Raw genomic sequence first — 23,778 nt, 5'->3', positions numbered from 1 at the left:
CCAAGGGTGTGAAAGTGGGTTTGATGCTGCGGAAAAGATATCCGAAAGGACGAAAAAAAAAAAAGCAAAACCTGTAAACCGCGTATCTGTGATTGGAAGATAAAACAGGAGCAAAACCCCACACGGACTCGGGTAAGAAAATCAACAATCGTGGTCGGGTCTACACCTGAGCGACGACTCCCTCCCTGGTAACTGGGAGGCGAGCGGGCGTGGGCGGGCCCGACGCGGTGGCTAGCGGCCGCCAGGCTGCCCCCCAGCGCCATTTGCCGCGCCCCCAGCCCTCCCTCATGCTCCCGGCGCGCCAGCCAATCCCCAGACGCCATCCTCTTCCCATCGCAGGCCCCGCCCCCGAGGCCGGGCCGGAGGGCCCCCGCGGCGTGACGCGAGCACGGCGGCTCCGCCCCCTGCGTCTCCGGCCTCGCTGGCCTTTGGGGGGGCGGGGGGGATGGTTCCATCATGGCGTCAATGCAGGTGAGAGGAGTTTGCTGCATCTGGGCGGGCTAGGGAGCCGCCGAGGCGGTGCGAGCGTTCGGGGAGGGTTGGCGTCCGCGTCTTGGGGACACCCGGGCGGGCGAGGGAGCCGTCCCCCTTGGCCGGTCTTCCCCCATCTTCAGGGCATGGGGTGGGGTGAGAGGCGGCGAGAGGAAGGGCGGGTGGTGGTTAAGTGTGTGTGGGGGGCTCCTCGATCGGTCGAAGCGGACACCAGCCGGCCGGGAAGTTGAGGGGCGGGGGGGATAACGAAGGCTGAAGGGAAGAAAGGGCGACGTTTGGCGTGGGCTCGGCGGCGGTGGTCTCGGAGTGGCCCGTCCGCACGCACACACGGCCTGGCCGGCCGGCCGAGGGTCCCCGGCGCGGCGGAAACAGCTGCGCCCGCCGGAGTCGCCGGGGCAGGGGCGGCCCTGAGAGGGGCTGAAGTGTCGGGGATCCGAGCCGGCGTCGGCTGCGGACGGCGCTCAGCGGCCTCTGCTGGGGCCTCCCACGCCCGGCCTGCGGGACTGCTTCGCCCCTTCGCTCTCTTCCTTTGGACTCTTGTTCCTTTGCCCCGTGGGTACCTTGTCCTTGCGGTCGGCCGCGGCAGTCCCACGAGCATTTCTGCAGCAGCACCCTTCCTCGGACGCCAGCCAGCATCCTTTGCCGCCTAAGATGCAGTCTCCGGAGGGTTGAGACCCCGGTTCCCCGACACCTCTCGGGATACTTCGCCCTCTTTTTTTTCCGTTCTCCTTACGTCGCCCCACCCTTGCGGTCGCAGGAAAGCTACAGCTCTTTGCCCTTCTTTCCCAGTCCTTTGGTGAAATACTAATTTGGTCGGAGGTGTTTGTTAACCCGCGTTCTATCCACCTGACTTGGCAATGTGTGGTTTTCTGGCTCCGCAACTTAATGCACTCCTTTTTCCAAATGTAGGGTTTTTTTTCCCCCAGGCAAAGATGGCAACCACAATAGTAGTTTCGTAGCGATTGTCTGCATAATCTATAGCTCGCATTAAATTTACAGATACGATTAACAGCATCCAAACCTGTAGGAAGCGAAAGCAGAACTTTCTTCGGGAATATCAGCTGAACTCTTTTTAGCCCTAAGTAAAGAAAAAAGACCACGTTTTTCTTAGGAAGGTTTTTTTTTCTTTTGTCTGTAGAAGAATAAGCCTGTTTCTGTCTTCTCCATTTTTTCCTCTTTGCATGATGTGGTTTTCTGCGTTATGTTTTCATCATCATCTTCTTTTGTGCAATTTGTGTGTGTGTGTGCGCGCGCACGTGCCTCATATTGTCCTTCTGTGTCTTTATGCTTTCCTTCCAACCTGTGTTCCCCTGGTGCCACTCTCTCTGTGAATCAGAGGTTGAATATATTCTGTCTGGTTAGAGATGTCTTGATATCGTGTGTGTGTGTGTGTGTGTGTGTGTGAGAGAGAGAGAGAGAGAGAGATGGGGGGTGCACAACAATTTGAGGAAACGCTATACTGTATGCCAGCCTCCCTAGAGGCACTAGAGAAGTTTCCTCATTAGAGGCCAAAAAAGGAACTGTGGGCCACTAGTGGAATAGCAGATATGTTATATGACTGCTGTAAGATTTTGCTATAGTAACTATTACTTATGTGTACTTGATTATATTGAGGAGATGAAATATTGCTGTGTCCAATTCAGGATATTAACTGTTCATATGTTAAGACTGGAACTCAACGCATTAGTGATTGTATTTGACAGAAAAGAACAGTGTACATGGGCTACTTTTAGACTTGAAGTATTTGGATTGATTTTCAAGTGAGACGATGATAATCTTGAATTTGACATGCTGACTTATGCAATGGGAAAAGTACTTGTCAGTACTATGGTGTGTTTTCCCTTTTCTTGCATGATACATCATATCACCTTCCTCGATTCCTTTGTGCTTGGAGGAATGGAAGACTGGTGCTTCTTGCTTTAATTGAAGTGAAATTTTAACTTTATGTGTATTTAAAAATATGAGATTTACTGATAGTATCTTTAAAAGTATTTTAATGTGGTAAATATTCTTTTAAGCCATACTACTTTTTGTGTAGTTATTCTGTGTAAAGAATTTGTTTCCGGATCCTATTTAATAGCATAGTTTAGCTCTAAGGAACAACTAGATTGCACAACTAACTTTGTTCACTCAGTAAGTATTGTTTGAAGGCCCACTGTGGCACAGGCATTGATTTATTTAGGTGCTGGGGATAGATTTCTGCCCTTGCATATTTAGTAGCCTGTATGGAGGAACTAGTATTAGAATTTTTTAAGCATTGATTAATTAGTTGCAAAAGCAGAGCATCAGAGGAAGGGAGAGTCAGAGATAGCTTCTACCCACTTGCCCACTTCCCAAATTACCTGCAACTGCTGGGTCTGAGCAAGGCTGAAGCCAGGAGCCAGGAACTCTGTCCAGATCTGCTACAGCAGTGGTAGGAAGATTAGCATTTGGGCCATGTTCTGCTGCCTGCCCAGGGGTGTTAGCGGAAAGCAGGTTCAGAAGGAACCAGCTGGAGCTTGAACCTTTTGTGTGGAATGCTGGCATTATCCCACTGTGCCCCAGCGCTGGCCCCACAAACAGAATGTTTAAGTTAATCATGTGTTCTATTAGAAGATGGTGGTGCAATGGAGAAAAGTTACAAAAGGATGTTAGGAAGTTGCTGTTTGGGAATTTGAGTAGTAGTAGTTAGGAAAAAGTGTGCAGCACTACGACTTCCATTGGATTTTTTTCCTTTTAATCTTGTACTAATGTAAGATTCTGAAGAAAAGGTAGCTGTAAGTCTCAAGAGGAGCTACATTTTTAAAAGTAGGCCATGTCATCAAATGTAACAGTTGATCATTTGATAAAAGAGAAATAGTCTTTATGCTGTGTAGTAAAATTAAATAAGTGAAGCCTTTGAAGCGTGCATGAAAGAGTATGTATTTTTTCTCTAGTTTTATTCAAAAGAGACAGAGATCTTCCATCTGCTATTCCATTCCCTCAAATACCCTCAACAGCCAGAGCTGGTCCCAGAGGAAGCCAGGAGCCAGAAGCTCTCTTGTAGACAGAGGGACCCGAATCCTTCAGTCATCATTTGATGTCTTTCTGGAGTGAATGTTAGCAGCAAGTTGGATAGGAAGCAGAGCTATAGCTTGAACTAGGCAGTCCAGTATGGGATGCAGCCATCACATGGCATTACACACACATACACACTTGAAAGAATTATACAGGGATCTTCATCTACTGGTTCTCTCCCCTGCTAGCCTCAACAGCAAAGGGTGGGTCAGGCCCAAGTCAGCAGCCCCTTCAGATCTTGCAAGTGGGTAGCAGAGGCCCAAACATTTGGACCATCTTCTGCCACCTTCCCAGGTCTGTCAGGCAGCTAACTGGATTGGCAGCTGGGACTCTGGGCATCACTTGAACCGCTGGGTGAACTTGCTGTGCCACAATGCTGTTCCTGTCAAGGGGTGTCATTTTGTTGTTAAGTTTTAATATTGCTTATGTAGTTGAGAGGGATGCACACTCATGTGGGCCTCTCATTAGGGTGGGGATGTTCAAGATACGGAGGAAGATGGGTGGGATTCTCCTGGTCTGCTGTTTGGGAAGAGGAGTGGGGCTGCTTTTTGCTGTTAAACTACATCAGCACCCGGGGATGGGTGATGATCATTTAATGATGCCTTAGAGACCCCGATGTAGGGGAAGAATGTTCCGAGGGTGTTACCTGAATGATTTTGATAGTTCTGAGACATCCTCGGCTTCATTGCACCAAGGTTGAGAGAATCCAAAATCTCTTGGCTGACCAAGTCCACCTCACTGTGCATCCATAGACCAAGGCACTTGATGCAAAGCTTGGCCAGGAGAGTGGTACAACCTCTTCTGCTTTTCATCCTCTGATAAGGCACTGGCCTAGATGAGCTGGCTGTCATGTCCCCTGTGTGCATCTGAGCATGCTGTCCACTGCACAGGCATCAGCAACTGATGAGGCTCAATCCCAATACGTGCGCTCCAGAGTTGGACCACATAGATTTGATTTTCCTTGTGGTCAGAGTTTCCCAAGAAATCTTGTCTGGGGTGACCTCAGGCTTGACTCTTGTCTGCACCAGCTAGTTCAGGAATAGGTTCAGTTTGTCAGCCATTGCATACTGGTGTATGTGGCTGCCTGATCAGTTCTGCTCACAGCCCTATCTCTCACGCAAACTGGTTGGTGCTGCAGCCTAGCTGAGCCCAGTCCACCATAGGCCCGGTCTTCACACACCCCAGCGGGTGCAGTTGCTTAGTCAGAGCAATTGCTGATAACCCCCACCGGGCTTGCCCCCAGCCCTGGTTTTTGCATGTACTAATGTGCTGCAGCCTAGCCCAATCTGTCCTGCATCCCATCTGGCTCTTGTACACACCCATGGCTGCAGCTTAGCTCAGCCCTACCTGCTGCCAGCCCACATGTATGCTGATGGTTGCTGCTGCCATGACCAGCCTGGCCTGCCACCAGCTCTGGTTCTCATGCTCACCAGTGGAAGCTGCAACCCAATAGGAAAGTGCCCACTTTTCCCCTACCTGGCGCACTCCCAGCTCCAGATCTTGCGCCTGCCAAGGGGTACTGCAGTTCAACCTGACATGATTTGCACCCATTCCCAGCACTTGCCAGCTTATGCTATAGCCTGATTGGCTCACACTCATTCTGACTCTCATGTACCAGTGGTTGTGTCAGCCTAGCCCAGCCTGGCCCGCTCCCAGATTCCAGCTAATGGGTGCTGCAGCTTGCCCGGACTAGCCTGATCCCAATCCTGGCTCTCCCGATCACCAGTGAAGTTGTGGCACAGCAAGGGATTGCCTGAGGTTCCCCTACTAGGCTCACCTGCCAGGCTTATCTACTGGGCTCACTCTGAACCCTGTTGTTGCATGTGCCAGCAGGTACTTTGACCCAGAGTGGCATGGCTGCCCTGAGCCTCACCTTTGCTGATTGGTGCTGCATGCTATCCCAGTTGGGCATGAGCCACACCTGTCCTAGCTCATATGTGCCAGCAAGTGCTGTAGCCTGGCCTGTCCCCGCCTAGCCAGTCCCAGATCCAGCTTGCACAAGTGCCTACAAACGCCTTGCCTGGTCTGGCCTGACCTGGCTTGGTCTTCCTCTCCCCACCTCCAGCCTCAGCTTGAGTGCTCCCAGTGAGAGCTGCTGCCTAGCAAGGGAATTCCCCAAGTTTCTCCTACCAGACCCTCTGCCAGTCCTGCATTTCATCCATGCCAGCAGGTGCTGTGGCTCTGGTTGGCATAGTTTGCCCTCAGTCCTGGCCTTTACATGTGCTGGTGGGTGCTACAGCCTGCCCAGCTTGTCCTCCTCCAAGCCCTGGCTCCCATAAGTGTCAGGTGAGTTCTGTGGTCCAGCTTGGCCTTTTACCACCCCCAGCTCTGTACAAGCTGGCAAATGCAGGAGTCCCACAGAAGCATGCCAGCAAGCCTACAGAATCTTCCCCCAGATCTGGTTTTCTTGTGTTCCTGTTGGTGCTGCAGCCCAGCCTGATGCGGCTTACTCCCTGCCCTAACATTCATGGGCAGGTACTGTGGCCTAGCCCAACCAAGCATGCTCCCCAGCCCAAGCTTTTGTGTACGCCAGTGAGCGGTTGGCTCGGACCAGGTCTCCCACATGGGTGAGTACCTATGCCTGACTCAGACGTGCCCTCTGGTTTCACTCTTCTAAAGCACCCTGTCTCAGCTCCCTTGCCTACCTGTGATTGTAGTGGCTTGGTCCATGGAAGCTCCCAGAATCATTCCTCCTCTGTCAAGCATGCCCTCAGCTGCTCCCACTCCAATACACCCCAAGACCTTCTTTCTTGGGCAGTCTGCTGCCAGGGTAGCATGTTCTGGCACAGGGTTCCCTGCCTTCCCCACATATCTTAAAAAATTTAAAAGAATAGGCAAGTATGTTGGCACACTGATTTGGTTAACACAGGTTTGGCATTAACTAGTTCCAAAATACCTGGCAGGTTTTCTCCCAGCGGTGTGGCACTTGCCTGCGTACAAGGCAACTTAGGCAGTTGCCTGCAGCTGCGGAAGGGGTGTCTTAGCCATCATGCCAAATTCTGACCCCAAGAGTGTATTTTTTTCTTTTTAAGATTTATTTATTTTTATTACAAAGTCAGATATACAGAGAGGAGGATAGAGAGGATGATCTTCTGTCCGAAGATTCACTCCCCAAGTGATCGCAACGGCTGGTGCTGTGCCAATCCGAAGCCAGGAACTCTTCTGGGTCTCCCACGCGGGTGCAGGGTCCCAAGGCGTTGGGCCATCCTCAGCTGCTTTCCCAGGCCACAAGCAGGGAGCTGGATGGGAAGTGGAGCTGCCGGGATTAGAACCAGAGCCCATATGGGATCCCGGGGCTTTCAAGGCGAGGACTTTAGCCAGTAGGCCACGGCGCCGGGCCCCCGAAAGTGTATTTTAAGTTGAAGTTGTAACTGCTTGAATTAATGTGTTCTTTCAGTGCTTCTCAGTCTTTTGTCACACTTAAACCTAAGCTTTGAATAGTGCACTAGAGTGGCTTCAGTCACTGGAGGCTGTAAGTACCTGGCCATATCAGACACCTTAGATGTCAGATCATTCTGTCACACATAGATGGTGTGAGAATTCTTTCTTATATGGTTCACGATAGTGATTTTCAGACTTACATGAGTCCTTTGAGACATTCTTTCCCCTGTTTTTATCTTTTTTATTTCTTCCTACTGTTTATTCCTAGAACAGGCGTGAATCACCAAGTAAGATTAGTTAGATTATCCTTTAAGAAACCATTTTTAAGAACATGATACACTCATGATGACACTTAAAATTTGGCAGGAATTAGAGTAAAGAAATAGATCCATATTTAATTTTGGTAATTTCAAGCATCTTAAAATATTAAATGAAAAGTAGTTTGTAGCAATTTTAGTTTGAACATTAGACTGGATTATTTGGCCCAACTTTATCTCCAAATTGCAAATGAATTATCGTATTAAAATGAATTTTTATGTGATTTAAAATATTTCTTTATAGTGCAGCATATTACACTGTTCTGTTTTTAGCTAAATCATTTTCTGTTAATTTTGCGAGATTGGGAGAAACAGATCTTTGATAAACTGGTTCACCACCCAGATGCCTACAGCTGGGGCTGAGCCAAGCCAAAGCAAGGGGCGCAGAACTTAGTCCTGTCTGTCAGGTGAGTGGTAGGGACCCGAAGAGTTGAGCTCCCATCTGCTGCTTCCCAGGGTACACATTAGTAAGGGAGGCTAGAATTGGCAGCAAAGCCACAGCTTGAACCCGGGCACTTGGATAGGAGATACAGACGTCTTAACTGTTTTGCCAAATACCTGCTCCTCGGCTATATCTCTTTATAAGATTCATTTATTTTTATTACAAAGTCAGATATACAGACAGGAGGAGAGACAGAGAGAGGAAGATCTTCCATCTGATGATTCATTTCCCAAGTGAGCTGCAACGGGCCGATGCGTGCCGATCCGAAGCTGGGAACCAGGAACCTCTTCCAGGTCTCCCACGTGGGTGCAGGGTCCCAAAGCTTTGAGCTGTCCTTGACTGCTTTCCCAGGCCACAAGCAGGGAGCTGGATGGGAAGTGGAGCTGCCGGGATTAGAACTGGCGCCCATATGGGATCCTGGTGCGTTCAAGGCGAGGACTTTAGCTGCTAGGCCACACCGCAGGGCCCTATATTATGTCTTAAGATCTTAGAAACACAATGTGTAAGTTCGTGTTTGTCAGCTCTAAAAACAGAGACATAATCGAAAGAAATATTTGAATTACCGTCATGTGCTACATACATCATGGCATTCCAGGGATGGCTTATAATGCAAGGTGCTCCTGTAGTGTATTGCCTATTGAGGTTGGTGTAGTTGTCCTTTTGTGCATAAATACATTGTAAGATGTTAACATGGTGACAGAATTGCCTAAAGATGAGATTTTCATGATGCATCCTCTTCGTTAAGCAACACATCTATACTTCTATGAATTTGTTTTGTTGCAAAGCTAGGTCTTGGATTAATGATCCAAGCCACATTAAGTGGCTAGATGCAAGGAGCTTGAGATAGAGTGAATGGGTGCTTATTGTTCAGAGCACTTAGACATAATTAACTTGGATTATTGACAGCTCTGCATTGCTTTTTACCTAACTGGCTATGGTTAGTGAGATAAGTGGTGTTAGGTTTCTTACTGGCATTTCTATTAAAACAGTGGTTACGTTGCCTTGACACTTAGCTACTACATAACCATTGGTTAATGTCATGAAAGATGGTAGTATAATCAGAAGTAGAAAATTGGCTGTCATCTTAGATTCTGAGGATCACTGATTATAGGGAACCTATGGAGTAAGGGAGCATTATAATATCTGAGAAGGTTAGCTAGATTATTAATAATATCTGCATTAGGTTATCAGAGCTTTTGAAACTAGGGGAATGGAGAATATACACCAGAAGGTAAAGGTGTTGGTGTTTTTGTTTTCATTAGATTTATTTATTTAAAAGAGTTACAGAGTGAAGAGAGACAGAACGATCTTCACCTGCTGCTTCATTCCCTGTATGACTGCAGCTTGGGCCAGACTAGAGCCAGGTCTCCCACATAGGTAGCAGGGTCTCTGCACTTGGGCCATCTTCTGTCCTCTCAGGTGGGATTCACCAGGGAGCTGGATAGGAAGGGGAGTTGCTACCCATATTGGATGCTGGAGTCACAAGCTGCTGTGCAACCTGCTGGGCCACAGTGCTGACCCTGACAAGGGCTGAAACCAGAAGCCAGGAATTCCATCACAGTCTTCCACATAAGAGGCTCATCTTTGGCTGCTTTTCTAGGCACATGAACAGGGAGTTGGATATGAATTGGGTTTGAGTTTGACCCCAAATGGGGATTCATGTGGAATGCAGGTGTTACAGGTGGTGGCTTAACGTGCTGTGCCCCAATGTCTGCCCCTATTCAGATTTTTATGTAACTTCAGATCTTTACTACCCTTGGGCCGTATACTTCAAACAGACATATTTCCTCTGTCCTTGAACTGCATGTAGTGAGAATAGTAAACATTTATCAGTTGATACTTAAGCAAGCATTCCTAAATTTCCTAAAGGAAATTCTGAATTAGTTTAATTTCATTTTAGGGAAATCTATTAAACAGTTTTGTAATGTTAAACCGCAGGGGTCTAACGGGTGTGGGCCCCAGAAGTCACCGCCCGAAAGCTCCAAATAACCAGGTCAGAGGCTGCAAAAGCAAGAGGAATTTTATTGACACGAACAGGCTCCCACTCCTGCAAAGGATAGAACCCTTGATGTCAAGGGGTACAGACAATTTATAGGCACATAGCATACCTGCTGAGTTTGGTATAGGCCTTCTTCCCGCTGTCAGGCCTATCATGGCCATTCTCCTACCCCTTATCTAATCTCGCCAAGCAGGATACAGAAGCAGAAAAAGCATTAACCCTTACTTTTTTTTTTTTTTAAAGATTTTATTATTATTGGAAAACCGGATATACAGAGAGGAGGAGAGACAGAGAGGAAGATCTTCCGTCCGATGATTCACTCCCCAAGTGAGCCGCAACGGCCAGTGCGCGCCAATCCGATGCCGGGACCAGGAACCTCTTCCAGGTCTCCCACGGGGGTTCAGGGTCCCAATGCATTGGGCCATCCTCAACTGCTTTCCCAGGCCACAAGCAGGGAGCTGGATGGGAAGTGGAGCTGCCGGGATTAGAACCGGCGCCCATATGGGATCCTGGTGCATTCAAGGCAAGGACTTTAGCCGCTAGGCCACGGTGCTGGGCCCAACCCTTACTTTTCTCTCTTTCAGTAATAGGTTGAGTATCTATTAAGGAATAACCTAAAATTCATGTTTGTAGCGAGGTCACAAAAGCTGGTTCTTTTTTCTTGATTTGCTTACCATCACTTAAGGATTTTATTTTTTTTTAACATTTATTTATTATTTTTATTGGAAAGGCGGATATACAGAGAGGAGGAGAGACAGAGAGGAAGATCTTCCATCCGATGATTCACTCCCCAAGTGAACACAATGGCTGGAGCTGTGCCAATCCGAAGCCAGGAGCCTGGAACTCTCCCGGGTCTCCCACGTGGGTGCAGGGTCCCAAGGCTTTGGGCCGTCCTCGAATGCTTTCCCAGGCCACAAGCAGGTAGCTGGATGGGAAGTGGAGCTGCCAGGATTAGAACCAGCGACCATACGAGGCAAGGACTTTAGCCACTAGGTTACCACCCTGGGCCCTATTACTCTGTTCACAACAGAAATTCTTTTACTTCGTTTTAGAAAAGAAAAATTAAAAACCAGAGGAAATATGAAAATACTTGAAAAACCCTTAAGTGACAGCCCAGCACAATAGCATAGCAGTTAAAGTCCTTGCCTTGAACGCGCTGGTATCTCATATGGTCGCTGGTTCTAATCCTGGCTGCTCCACTTCCCATCCAGCTACCTGCTTGTGGCCTGGGAAAGCAGTCGAGGACGGCCCAAATCCTTGGGACCCTGCACCCATGTGGGAGACCCGGAAGAGAACTCCAGGATCCTGGCTTTGGGTTGGCTCAGCTCCAGCCGCTGCCACCACTTGGGGAGGGAACCAGTGGACTGAAGATCTTCCTCTCTGTCTCCCCTCCTCTCTATATATCTGACTTTTCAATAAAAACAAATAAATCTTTAAGAAAAAAGTAATAAAGCAATTAGGATATATACTCTGAACTCTGATGTCAAGTTATAGGCCTTGAACATATTAAAATGTTTATGGTATTATACAGAAGTCATTGGGATAATTATTTAATGTTTCAGTCAGGAATTAAGCACTTACTATAATATTTTATATTTCTTTAAGAAAATGAAAGGAAATATTACTATTTATAATATAAAATTACTTTATGGATCACATGTAAGAAATTACTTACTTGAAAAATAAAGTTACACGGAGGGAGAGACAGCTCTTTCCTCTCCTGGTTTACTCCCCAGTTGGCTGCACAGTCGGCACTGAGTCACACTGAAGCTTCCTTTGGGCAGGGATCCAAGCCTTTGGACCATCTTCCACTGCTTTCCCAGGAAGCAGGAAGCTGGATTGAAAGTGGAGCAGGCCTTTGCAGGATGTGGGTGTCGTAGGTGGTGGCTTCATTTGTCGTTCCTCCGTGCTGGCCCCTATAGATGAGATTTTTTTTGCTTGCGCATTGAACAAAATTATAATGAAAAGTTTTTAGTGTTTAAAAATATTATCAAGAAGAATTTTGAAAGTGGTGTGATCTGACAATTTCTGGAAATAAGGCTCTTCTTAGTATTTACCTAAATTAAAAGCATGTTAGGTAAATTTTATGGTACCTTTATGTCATTGCTGTTTCTGTCATGAATGTTATCTGTCAAATACAAATTTCATTTGGAGCAGTGAAATCAACAGCATCCAAATCTGTCCAAATACTTAATGTCAGCTGTTTTAAAAATTTGATCATCGAGAATCCAAGTACCTATGAAATGTGTCACATAATACAATGTAATTAATGAATTAAAAATAATAAATAAAAAAAATTTGATCATCTTAATTTGTGAATGTAGCTTTTGGATCACTAACAAGTAATCCATGATTTTGATTTGTTTTTATTCTGAGAAAAAACTGCATTCATTTGCTTAAAATCCATCTAGAGGGGCCAGTGCTTTGGTCTGGATGTTTTACAGCTTCTGTAGAAATAAAGAGCATAATATCTGGAATCTAAAGAGCTGACTTCAAATCCCATTTTACTACTGAAAAAGCTGTATTGTGCAGAATCATTGTGTAGCATAGTACTTGAGACAAAAAGGTTAGCCTAGAGGTAAACTTGTGTAAGGTTGTTCTTGGGCCGGCACTGTGGCAGTTGGTAAAGCTGCTGCCTGTGGTGCTGACATCTCATATGGGTGCTACTTTGAGTCCTGGCCGCTGCACTTGTTTTTATTTTAAATAATTTTATTTTTGATGATGTTTACTGTTGTGGGCTGAGGAGTTGATTTACATTCCTTAAGCTGAGCACTCAGGTATTGAGCCTGCGGCTGTAGCACCTGGCCTTTCCAGACTCATTGGCGTCCTATTGTCCTGTTAATGGGCTTGGGGGAAAGAGCATAAATTAGGGTAATAAAGAGGCCTGAGGGAGACTGCTCACTCCACCGTGTCACTGGTCTCCGTGTGTTGGTGCCTGACCCCTGGTCCTTTGCCGTGCCTACCAGCTCAGCTGGCCGCGACAGTTTACCTAGTTGAGAGGTATACATGCCCTTGTGGACCACTGATTAGGGCAGGGAGGGTCTAAGAATCGGGGAAAGTGGATGAGACAGCTGCCTCTGGTCTCCTTTTTCTTCTTGTATCTGGGGAAAGTGGGCAGAGAGGGGAAAAGGACTGTTCCCAGCATACTCATCGCATTAGTACCCGGCGATGGGGGAAGACCACTTGATGTCATCCCAGGATCCCTGATGTGGAGCTTGTTCTGAGGGTACTACTTAAGTGGTTTTGATAGTTCTGAGATGCTGTTGATTTCATTGCTCCAAGGTTGAGGAAATCCCTTCAAAGTCCATTGCTGACATAGTCCACCTTAGAGTCTGCACTTGACCAGATACCTGCTGTCAAAGCTTGACTTGGGGAACTGTCCAATTTGTTCTGCTCTCCGTGGTGCTAGATGTCCTCTGCAGGCTTCAATGAACTGGCTGTCATGTCCCCCTTGCGCATCTGGGCATGCCGTCCACTGCTCAGGCTTCAAGCAACCAAGGAGGCACATTTCTGACAGATTATGTGATTCTTCCCAATGGTTGGAGTTCTGAATCCAGTGAATCGGAGTCAGTGGTTTGAGGGGGTGGTCCCCAAAGAAACCTTGCCAGAGTGACTTTGGATCTGACTCCTGTGTGTGCCAGCCAGTACAGGGTCTACTCAAGTCTGTCACACACACACACACACACACACAGAGTTGCAGTTGGCTGGTTAGTTCTGTCCCCAGTCCCATCTCCTGTGTAAACCACTGGATGTTGTGGGCCAGCCCAACGCTGCCCACCACACATTCAGCCCTTCTGCACACCGGCAGGAACTGCAGCTTACTTGAAGCGACCCTAGTAACCCCCCACCAGCCACACCTCCAGCCTTGGCTCTTGAATATGCTGCTGTGTATAGCAGACCTGTCCAGTCCATCCGTCATCCCATTTGGCTCTCATACACATTGTTGGGTGTTGAAGCCTAGCTCAGCCCAACCAGCCCCGCTATCCAGCCCATACACATGCTGGTGGCACCACAGTTTGTCTAGCCAAACCAACCCTGATCCCTGGTCTGCTCACTGGTAAGAGCTGTGACTCATCAGGGAGATGCCCAGAGCTTCCCTAGTAGGTCTACTCCCAGCCTCGGTTCTTGTGGTCTAGTCTGACAAAACTTACTTCCCAGTTCCTGCATCTGCCAGCCAATACTGTTGCAAAGCCCGACTAGCCTGCATTTACTCTGGTTCCTGCACATATCAGTCTGCCCCCAGTCCCACCTGTTTGCTGATCAGTGGGAGCAGCTTCCAGCAAGGGGAGTCCCTGCAGCCCCCTACTAGGCTTATACACACACCCTCCCTTCCTACTCCTTGGATCTTACATGTGCTGTGGATGCTATAGGCCCAGTCTGACATGGCTGCTCCACTTCTGATTCAGCTCCCTGATTATGTGCTTGGGAAAGCAGGAGAAGGTGGCCCAAGTCTTTGCGCCCCGTAGGGTCTGACTGGCTCAGCTCCAGCCATTGCTGCCATTTTTAGTGTGAACAAGTGGACAGATGATCTTTCTTGTCTCTGTCTCTCCTCTGTAACACTACCTTTCAAATAAATAAATAAGTAAACTTTAAAAAGTTTATCTTCCCCAAACCAACTTTTTGTTAAAAATATTTAATTTTTTTCATATTTGAGATATAAAAACAGTGATCTGCCAACTGATTGACTTTTTTCAAATGTTCACAGCAGCTGGGACTGAGGCATTCCAAAGCCAGAAATCCAGAACCCAATGCTCGTCTTACATGTGAGTGGCAGGAACCCAAGCATTTCAGCTGTCACTGTTTTTGTTTTGTTTTAGTTTAAGTCAGAGTTAACAGAGTGAGGGAGAGAGGGCTCTCCCATCCACTGGTTCACCCCCCCTGATGGCTATAGCAGCCAACACTGGTCAGGGTAATGCCAGAAGCCAGCAGCTTCATCCAGGTCTCCAGCATGGGTGGCAGGGGCTCAAAGCACCAGGACCACTTTGCGCTGCTTTCCCTGGCCTTTTCTCGGGTTGCTGGAGCAGAAGTGGAGCAGCTGAGACACGAATTGATGCCTGATGGGATGTTGGCATTCCATCTCAGGTGGCAGTTTAACTTGTGCCACAGTGTGGGCTCCCATGGCATCACAGTCTTCTTCCTAGGCAAGATCTTGTGATCCCACATTTCTTTCCATTTGTAGGAAGCTGGGATCACAACTGGAGCTGGAACTTGAACCCAAACACTCTAATATGGGACATGGATGTCTCTAGCTTTCTTTTTTTAGATTAATTTATTTGAAAGGTAGATTTATCAAGAGAGAAAGAGAGACAAACAGAGGTTTGCTGTCTTCTGGTTCACTCCCCAGATGGCTGTAACAGCTGGAGCTGAGCCTATCCAAAGCGTGGAGCCTTGAGTTTCTTTTGGGTATCCCACATGGGTGCAGGGGCCCAAGGAGATGGGTCATCCTCTGCTGCCTTCCTAGATCATAAGCAGAGAACAGAATCACAAGTGGAGAAGCTGGGCCCGGCGGCGTGGCCTAGAGGCTAATGTCCTCACCTTGAATGCACCAGGATCCCATATGATCTCCGGTTCTGATCCTGGCAGCTCCACTTCCCATCCAGCTCCCTATTTGTGGCCTGAGAAAGCAGTCAAGGATGGCCCGGGAGTTTGGGACCCTGTACCAACGTGGGAGACCTGGAGGAGGTTCCTGGTTCCTGGCTTTGGATTGGCGCAGCACTGGCCGTTGTGGTCACTTGGGGAGTGGATCATAGGATGGAAGATCTTCCTTTCTGTCTCTTCTCTCTGTGTATCTGACTTTGCTATAAAAATAGATAATCTTTAAAAAAAGAAGTGGAGAAGCTGAGACTTGAACTGGTGTACGTGAACTGGTGTACGTAGGAGGTGCTTTACGGCAGGTAGAGGATTAACCCATTATGCCACTACACTGGCATCTCAAACTTTGTCTTGCCTACTGCACCAGCATCTACCCCTCTCATATCTGTTTTCTGCGGTATCTTCTGTTGGTATGTGGCAATTTCATTCTGGTTTCTGAACCCAAAGCCTTTGTTTCATCCCACCCATTGTCAATCCATTAGTCAGTTCAACTTTAATTTACACACACACACACACAGACACACTTGGAAGACCTAGAAGAAGCTCCTGGCTCCCAGCTTCGGATCTGATGAGCTCTGCTCAGGTGGACATTATGGCTGTTTGGAGAGCAAACTAGTAGATGAAACTCTTCTATTACTCCTTCTCTGTTAAGAAACAAAAACAAATATGTCCAGTTCTCAACTACTTGTCCTTTCTTCTGGATTACTCCATATATCATCATCATCTTCATCATCATCATCTCCGATTATTTCAATGACTCCATAACTGATTTCCCTACTTCTATTCTTGTCTCATGATTTTTTCAACCCACAGTTAAATTGTTTTAAAACAGTTAGATATCACTTCACTGACAATCCGGCTGCAATTTCCTGATCTTCTAATATTATTCAGAATCACTTTTAATACTAAAAGACCTTATTCAAAAAGAAGTTCTATGAGAGGCACAGTGACAGAGAAAAAGAATCTTCCAGACCCACAGTAGCTGAATCTAGGCCAGGCGCTGCCACGTGGTGTGCCAGAGGCCCGAGTGCTTGGGTCATCTTCTGCTGCCCTCCCAGTGTGGTTAGCAGGTATCTAAAGAGAACCCCTGGGACTTGGGTAAGAGCTGCATCTCCTCAGCCTGATGTGCCACCTTCCTGAGGTCCGTGAGAACGCAGTCCTTTGTTTCTTCCTGATCACCTTGCTGCTCCTGTCTTAGGGCCTTTGCCCGGGTTGCGTCTGCTCTTTGGATAGGAATGGCTCATTTCATTTTTCTGACTCCAAGTTTTGTTCAAGAGATATTTTTCCAGAGAGGGCTTCTTAGGTAACCTAATATGAAATAACCCTCCAGTCTCAGCAATAGCAGTTCCTATACTCTGCTATACTCATGTCCCTGGCTGAGTTAGTTTACTTACTTACAGATTTGCGTGCATGTAATTCAGGGATGGCATATTTGAGGCCGTCAGTAAATAATGAATGAGTGAACACAACCTTTGCAATCACATAAATTTGAACTTGAATTCTTGTTTTGCCACTTAATTGCATAGCCAGCTTTTCCTTCTACTCCCCAACAAAGAAATGACAAAACATTCATATGGGGTAAGATTGCAGATTATTTCATTGCATGTATCATTAGTTATTTGTGAATTATAACTTGTAATCTGTAGGTCTACCTATTTTAAAATTATCATCGCTACCGCATAGCTTCTTTTCCTGATTCCTGATTACTCTGTTAGCCAACAATGGAAAAGCCTGTATTTCTTTTATCATCATGTCTCACAGGAAGGAGAGCGGAAAAAAAATTTTTTTTTCTGTTGTAGACAGAAAAGTTTATTTGCAAAGGGACCAGGTGAGCAGGGAAGGGAGAGGGAAGGGGAAGTCAGAGTGGCCTTCAGAGTTCTCCCTCGGGCTTGTCAGCAGTGCCAGAGCCTGCCACAGGCTGCCCTCCCCTCGCCCTCAGGTGCTGGCGTCTCCTGCAGCCCCTGGCTGTGGACCTCATGTGTGGCATCCCTGCTTGTTGTTGGTGTACTGTCATGCTTTTCCACCGCATCTCTCTTCTTTTTGTAATGTTTCCACTGCCAGCTTCTCTTCAGTTCTCTGGGAATGTACCTGCTCCACTTCTGTTACCTTCCTCGGGTTAGAATCGGCATGTGTTTTCATGTGTTTTTTCCCGATTCAGCCATCTTGGAATCCAGGATTTTCTGCAGAAGCATTATTTACCAGAATTCTGGCTTCATACCTGCTTAACTTCCCAAAGATCCTACCTCTTCCTGCTAATGCATTTGGGATTAGATTTCATCATAGGAATTTTGGTGGGACACAAATGATCAGACTACAGTATACCCCTTACAGTATCTCACTTACACTCCTAAGGTTTACATTGTACTTGCATTTTGAACAATAAGTCACATCACTAAATGTATCAGTTATTGTCTCATGATGGATCTGAAGTTCAGTTTCTAAGTCCTACCAAGCTTTTCACTGTCTTTGAGGACAGAGTCATCATTTTATTCAGCATATCTAAGATTTACTGTGCGCTAGAAATCCTGACTATAACTTAGCAGATCTAGGGCTCTTTTTTTTTTTAATTTTCACCTATAGTATGAATCAAGGGTAGAATGACTCTGAATTGTATTTTATCTCATTCTAGGACAAGGTTTCTTGGTAACTTCAGTATTTTATTTGGGGTTTAGCTTCCAGAACATCAGATGCCTGAGTTCTGGACTATCCTGAGTAGATAAGCTTTGCTTCTGAGTTGTAACCCCTTTGTCTCCTGGAGTGAGATAGGTTTAGGATGTGTATGAATTCAGTGGGTTCATGGAAAAAAGCAAACACAGCCCAAAGAAGTCAGTTTCATTTAAAGGAACAGTAAGTTTAAATGTTGAAAAATAAATTTTGGGGCTGGTGGTGTGCTGTAGCATGCTAATCCTCTTGGTGCAAGCACAGGTATCCCATATTGGCTCTGGATCATGTCCCAGCTGCTTCACTTCTGTGTTTTGTTAAAGATCTATTTATTTTTATTGGAAAGTCAGATATACATAGAGAGGAGTGAAGAGAGGAAGATCTTTCATCCTTAGACGCACTCCCCAAGTGGCTGCAACAGCCAAGGCTGAGCCAGTCCGAAGCCAGAGCCCAGAGCCTATTCCAAGTCTCCCATGAGTCTTGAGACAGGTAGAGGGTCTCAAGGTTTTGGGCCATCCTTAACTGCTTTCTCAGGCCACAAGCAGGGAGCTGGATGGAAAGCAGGGCTGCTGAGATTAGAACCAGTGTACATATGGGATCCCGGCACGTTCAAGGCGAGGACATTAGCCGCGGCTTAGGCCAATGCGCCGGACCCGCTGCTTCACTTCTGTTTTTTTTTTTTTTTTTTTTTTAATTTGTTTTTATTGGAAAGGCAGATATACAGAGAGGAGGAGGAGAAACAGAGAAGAAGATCTTCCATCCATTGATTCACTCCCCAAGTAGCTGCAACAGCTGGAGCAGAGCCATTCCGAAGCCAGGCGCCAGGAACTTCCTCCAGGTCTCCATGTTGGTGCAGATGGCTTTGGGCCGTCCTTAACTGCTTTCCCAGACCACAAGCAGGGAGCTGGATGGGAGTGGAACTGCCAGAATTAGAACCGGCAGCCATATGGGATCCTGGCACATTCAAGGCGAGGACATTACCCCGTAGGCTATGCTACTGCGCTGGCCCCCGCTGCTTCACTGGTAATCCAGCTCTCTGCTTGTGGCCTGGGAAGGCAGTGGATAATGGCCTCCCGCTTGGGAGCCTGGGAAGTAGTCCCTGGCTCCCAGCTTTAGACCAGCTCAGCTTTGGTCATTGCAGCCATTTAGAGAGTTAAGCAGTGGGTGGAAAGCATCTCTCTCTCCTCTCTATAAAATCTGCCGTTGAAATAAAAATAAATACATCTTTTAAAAATGTAAATTTTAATGTTAATTTTCACCTTTCATTTAATCCATTGTATCTCATTTCTTGATCATGCCAAGGAAGCATTTGGCATAGTCAAATTTAGTTTGATTTTATGAGTTCATATTTGTGCTGGCATTGACATTTAAGTTTCAGGAGCAGGAATAGCATTGAGTAGAATTACAGTTGTCCTCTGTATTTGCGGATTTCACCTCCTCAGACACAGATCAAATACTCAAAGATGAGAAATTGTGCCTGTTGAACATGTACTGATGTTTTCTTGTCATTATCCCCTAAGCAATATAGCAGCTATTACTTAGCTTTCACATTGTAGTAGATATTACAAGCAGTGTAGAGACAGCTTAGAGTATTCAGGAGTTACATGTAAGTACCACGTCATTTTCATAAGGGATTTGAGTATCTGGGGGTTCTTGTATCCACAGTGGTCCAGGAACTAATGCATGTCATATACACAATGCTGGTGGTGTGTTTCAGTGATTGCATTTTAGAGTGATTACACTTTTTTAGAAACAATAATTTAAAAAGTGAAGTTAGAGGAAGAGATTTCTTTTTTTTTTTTTAAAGATTTATTCATTTTATTACAGCCAGATATACACAGAGGAGGAGAGACAGAGAGGAAAATCTTCCGTCCGATGATTCACTCCCCAAGTGAGCTGCAACAGGCCGATGCTGCTCTGATCCGAAGCCGGGAACCTGGAACCTCTTCCGGGTCTCCCACACGGGTGCAGTGTCCCAAAGGTTTGGGCCGTTCTCAACTGCTTTCCCAGACCACAAGCAGGGAGCTGGATGGGAAGTAGAGCTGCCGGGATTAGAACCGGCGCCCATATGGGATCCCGGGGCTGTCAAGGCGAGGACTTTAGCCGCTAGGCCACGCCGCTGGGCCCGAGGAAGAGATTTCTAATGTAAGTAGCAGAAGCCCAAACAGTTTTCCCAGGCCATTATTAGGCCGAGATACAAGCCAGCTTCTGTCTGTCTAGGATGCCAGTGTTGCAGGCAGTGGCTTGACGTGCTATGCCACAACAGTATTGCTGAGATTATTATTTTTAAAGATTTACTGTTTATTATTTTTATTGCAAAGTCAGATATATACATACAGAGAGGAGGAGAGACAGAGAGGAAGATCTTTCATCTGATGATCCACTCCCCACGTGACTGCAATGGCTGGTGCTGTACCAGTCCGAAGCCAGGAGCCAGGAACTCTCCAGGTCTCCACCTGGGTGCAGGGTCCCAAAGCTTTGGGCTGTCCTCGACTGTTTCCCCAGGCGACAAGTAGGGAGCTGGATGGGAAGAGGGGCCACTGGGGTTAGAACTGGCTCCCATATGGGATCCTGGCGCATTCAAGGTGAGGACTTTTAGCTGCTAGGCCACGACGCCGGACCCTGAGATTACTTTTTAAATTGCTTTTACTGCTCTCTACAACCTGTTTTTTGAGCCTTCTGAAGGCCATACATTTCAAGGCTAAGAATACTAATATGTGAATGTTGCATTTCATGTCCTTGTGTTCCCGTATTTCATTGTCAGTAGGATAAAAACTATACTGTGGTGGTGACTCTTGGAGAGGTGACAATGAAAGATAAGGAGAGAAGGAACTTTTTCATGTTGTTATCTCCTTAACAGTCATAAAGAAGAATAAATCTAAATAATAATTCTCTGGCATTGTGGTGTAGCTGGTTAAGTTGAGGTTTTACTGTCAGCATCTAATATGTGCACCAGCTTGGATCCCAGATGCTGTATTTCCTATTCAGCTCCCTGCTAATACAACTGGAAAAACTATGGGAGATGCCCAGATTCTTGGACCTCTGCCACCCAGGTGGGAGCACCAGGTGAAGCTCCTGGCTTTGGTTGGCCCAGCCCTGGCCTTTGTGACCATTTGGGGAGTGAACCAGTAGACAGAAGACCTCTTGTGTCTCTCCCTTCTCTCAGTAACTCTGCCTTTCAAATAAATAAAGAGAAATCTGGAAAAACAAAGCAAAACAAAACAAAACAAAAAAACCAAAGCTCTTGTGCACTAAGGTGTAAAATGGTTTAGGAAGTGTCGCACATCCTTGGTTGTTGGAATGATGGAGGATGTTTTCAGGTAATATGTTATAACGTACTAGAATGTTAATTCATCTTTTAATGTGTCCTAATTACCTTCTCATTGGTAGTTGTATAGTGGAGAATTTGTCAGCAGTTTTCTCATGAGAAAAAAGGAATCTGTGAAACACAGCTTCATATCACTCATTTATATGAGGAAGGAGTAAGGGTACATACCGGCTGACCCAATGAGAAGCGAAACTAGTTCTGAAAGTGTTAAGTGACCTGTATGTGGTGGTGTTTAAATGTGTTAGGTTCCTGCTTACTGAATGTGAAAACCCTTATGGGTTTCTCAGAAGAGATCAGATTGCTGTGAGCTTTCCAGACTTGAGCAACAATAAGATGAAGGTTAGGTAACTCTCAGGTTTATTTTAGAGTTGACATGTTTTAAAACATTGATATTCTAGGCCTGGCTGTTTTTAATGGATGAATGAGGCAAAATGAATCCTTTTGTTAATGACTTCAGACCTTTTGTGTCTAGAGAGGTAGATGTCTGTGTAGTTTTGTACAAATTCTGAGAATAAAGTGCGTATATAAATATTAACTAGCACGTATTTTGGGATAGATGAGATATAATATGAAGTAGAATCATTTTAGTTGTTGTATTTACTGAAACTTAATTGATGAAGTTTTATTTCTTGGGTGTTGTTGTAGGATGTACTTAAAAAGAAAGTTAGCTCTTTATAATTCCATATTTTGTAGATTTTTAAAATCCATTCTTTCTATACTTTAACATCTTTCAAATCAAGATATGTTATCAGTGTCTATCATTGAATAATTGGAGGGAATTTTTTTCCCCTTTCCTAGTATTGTATCAAGTAATGACATGTCTTAGAGTTGTTAGTATGTCTTAGATTTGGAAGATAATGGCATGTTTATAACCCGTTTGTGTTTTTTCCATACTTCACCAAGTTAGAGATGTACAAGAGGGGTACTTGACCGTGAACCAGTGAAACTAATTTCCCTTCTTTGCCACCGTGGTTTCTGGGTGTTCTGCTGTTTTACACTGGTTCTCTTCTACAGTTATTTCCCATTTTACAAATATTTGAGTTTATAGCTGGCATTTTCACTACAATTTGGGAAAGCAGACCAGTATTGCTGTGATTTTTTTTTTTTTAAACTTTCACTTAATTGAAGGGCTGAGAGACAGAGACCGACATCTTCCAGATGACCTCAGTGTTAAGGACTGTGCCAGGCGGCAGCCAGGAGACCCAGGATTTCATCTAAGTTTCCCATTTGAGTGGCAACGTCCCAGGGACTTGAGTCATTACCCTCATGGGGTGCAGATTAGCAAGAAACTGAAGTGAAAGTGGAGAGGGAATACAAATGCAGGCCCTCTGACGCAGTACCCCAAGTTGTGTACTAACTGCTGTGCCAAATGCCAGCCCTACTGTGATGGCTTTATAAGCTGGCGATATAGCATTTACTACTGTCTCTCGTTGGCTTTTTATTCCTTTTTTTTTTTTTTTTTTTTGGTTGGTGGTGTCGTTGAAGATGTATTTTATTTGTGTTTGAGAGACCAATAGAGTTCTATCCTCTGGACTAATGCTCAGATGTCTAAAGCAGCTAAAGCTGGGCTGGTCTAAAGTGAGGAGCCAGAACCTGCTTTTTCTGGTTCTCTCATGGGAGGCAGGGGCCCAAGTACCTGGGCCATCTGCTGCTGCTTTCATGCCATGAGCTGAGATCAGAAGTGAGCAGCTGGGGCTCAAATTGGCACCCAGATGGGATGCTGGCACCACAGATGGAGGCCTAGCCTGCTGCTTCATGATGCCAGTCCCTTCATTTTATTGACTTTTTTTTTGTTATTGTTAAGATTTATTTATTTTTGTTTGAAAGGCAGATTTTACAGAGAGAATAAGAGGTAGAGAAAGTCTTCCATCTGCTAGTTCACTTCCCAAATGGCAGAATTGAACTGACCCTGGGGAAGGTACTTCCTCCGGGCCTCCCATGTGGGTGCAGAGTCTGCTTTCCCAGGCCATAAACAGAGCTGAATTGGAAGTGGAGCAGCCAGGACACAAACCAGTGCACCGCAGTGGCCCTGTTTAATACTTTGTCTTCAAAGTTAGAAGTTGAATGCCTCCTCACAATTAAGCTGCTTACATGATAGGTTCCTCCAGACCAAATGCTTTGAGAGAATGAGCAAGAAGGAAACCATAATTTTTTATAGGCTAATCAAATCACCTTTAAAAGATTATAGCAGATCTTCAGATGTTTAAGTGGATATGATTTTTAATTTATCTTTGCATTCAACTCTTTAATAAAGCTTTTTTTAAAAAAGATTTATATTTATTGGAAAGACATCAGATTTATGGGGAGAAGGAGAGACAAAAATATCTTCCATCTGCTGATTCACTCCCCAGATGACCACAGGGCCAGAGATGTGCCAGTCTGAAGCCAGGAGTCAGGAACTTCAGTATCTCTCATGCAAATGCAGGGTCCCAAGGCTTTGGGCTGTCCTTGACTGCTTTCCCAGGTTACAGGCAGGGAGCTGGATGGGAAGTGGAGCAGCCGGGACACAAACCAGCACCCATATGGGATC

At 46.0% G+C, this 23,778-nt stretch overlaps 1 protein-coding gene across 3 annotated transcripts in view; it reads left to right on the top strand.

Moving 5' to 3' along the window:
- The first annotated feature begins 328 nt into the window (after nt 1–328).
- UBE2W (ubiquitin conjugating enzyme E2 W) overlaps nt 329–23,778 on the top strand; it is a 59,319-nt gene continuing 35,869 nt past the window's right edge. The window contains exons 1-2 of one of the 3 annotated variants that reach the window (XM_058668742.1): nt 411–471; nt 14,373–14,430. In XM_058668742.1, the coding sequence (XP_058524725.1) occupies nt 14,416–14,430 (15 nt within the window). In that variant the 5' untranslated portion in view covers nt 411–471; nt 14,373–14,415. Of the gene's footprint in view, nt 472–14,372; nt 14,431–23,778 lie in introns of all 3 variants that reach the window. The other 2 variants (XR_009246100.1, XM_004588053.4) reach the window with 2 other exon arrangements.

The sequence above is a fragment of the Ochotona princeps genome, chromosome 9, assembly GCF_030435755.1.
Source record: "Ochotona princeps isolate mOchPri1 chromosome 9, mOchPri1.hap1, whole genome shotgun sequence".
In the NCBI taxonomy this organism is placed as follows: Eukaryota; Metazoa; Chordata; class Mammalia; order Lagomorpha; family Ochotonidae; genus Ochotona; species Ochotona princeps.
This window is presented reverse-complemented; position numbering and strand designations above follow the sequence as displayed.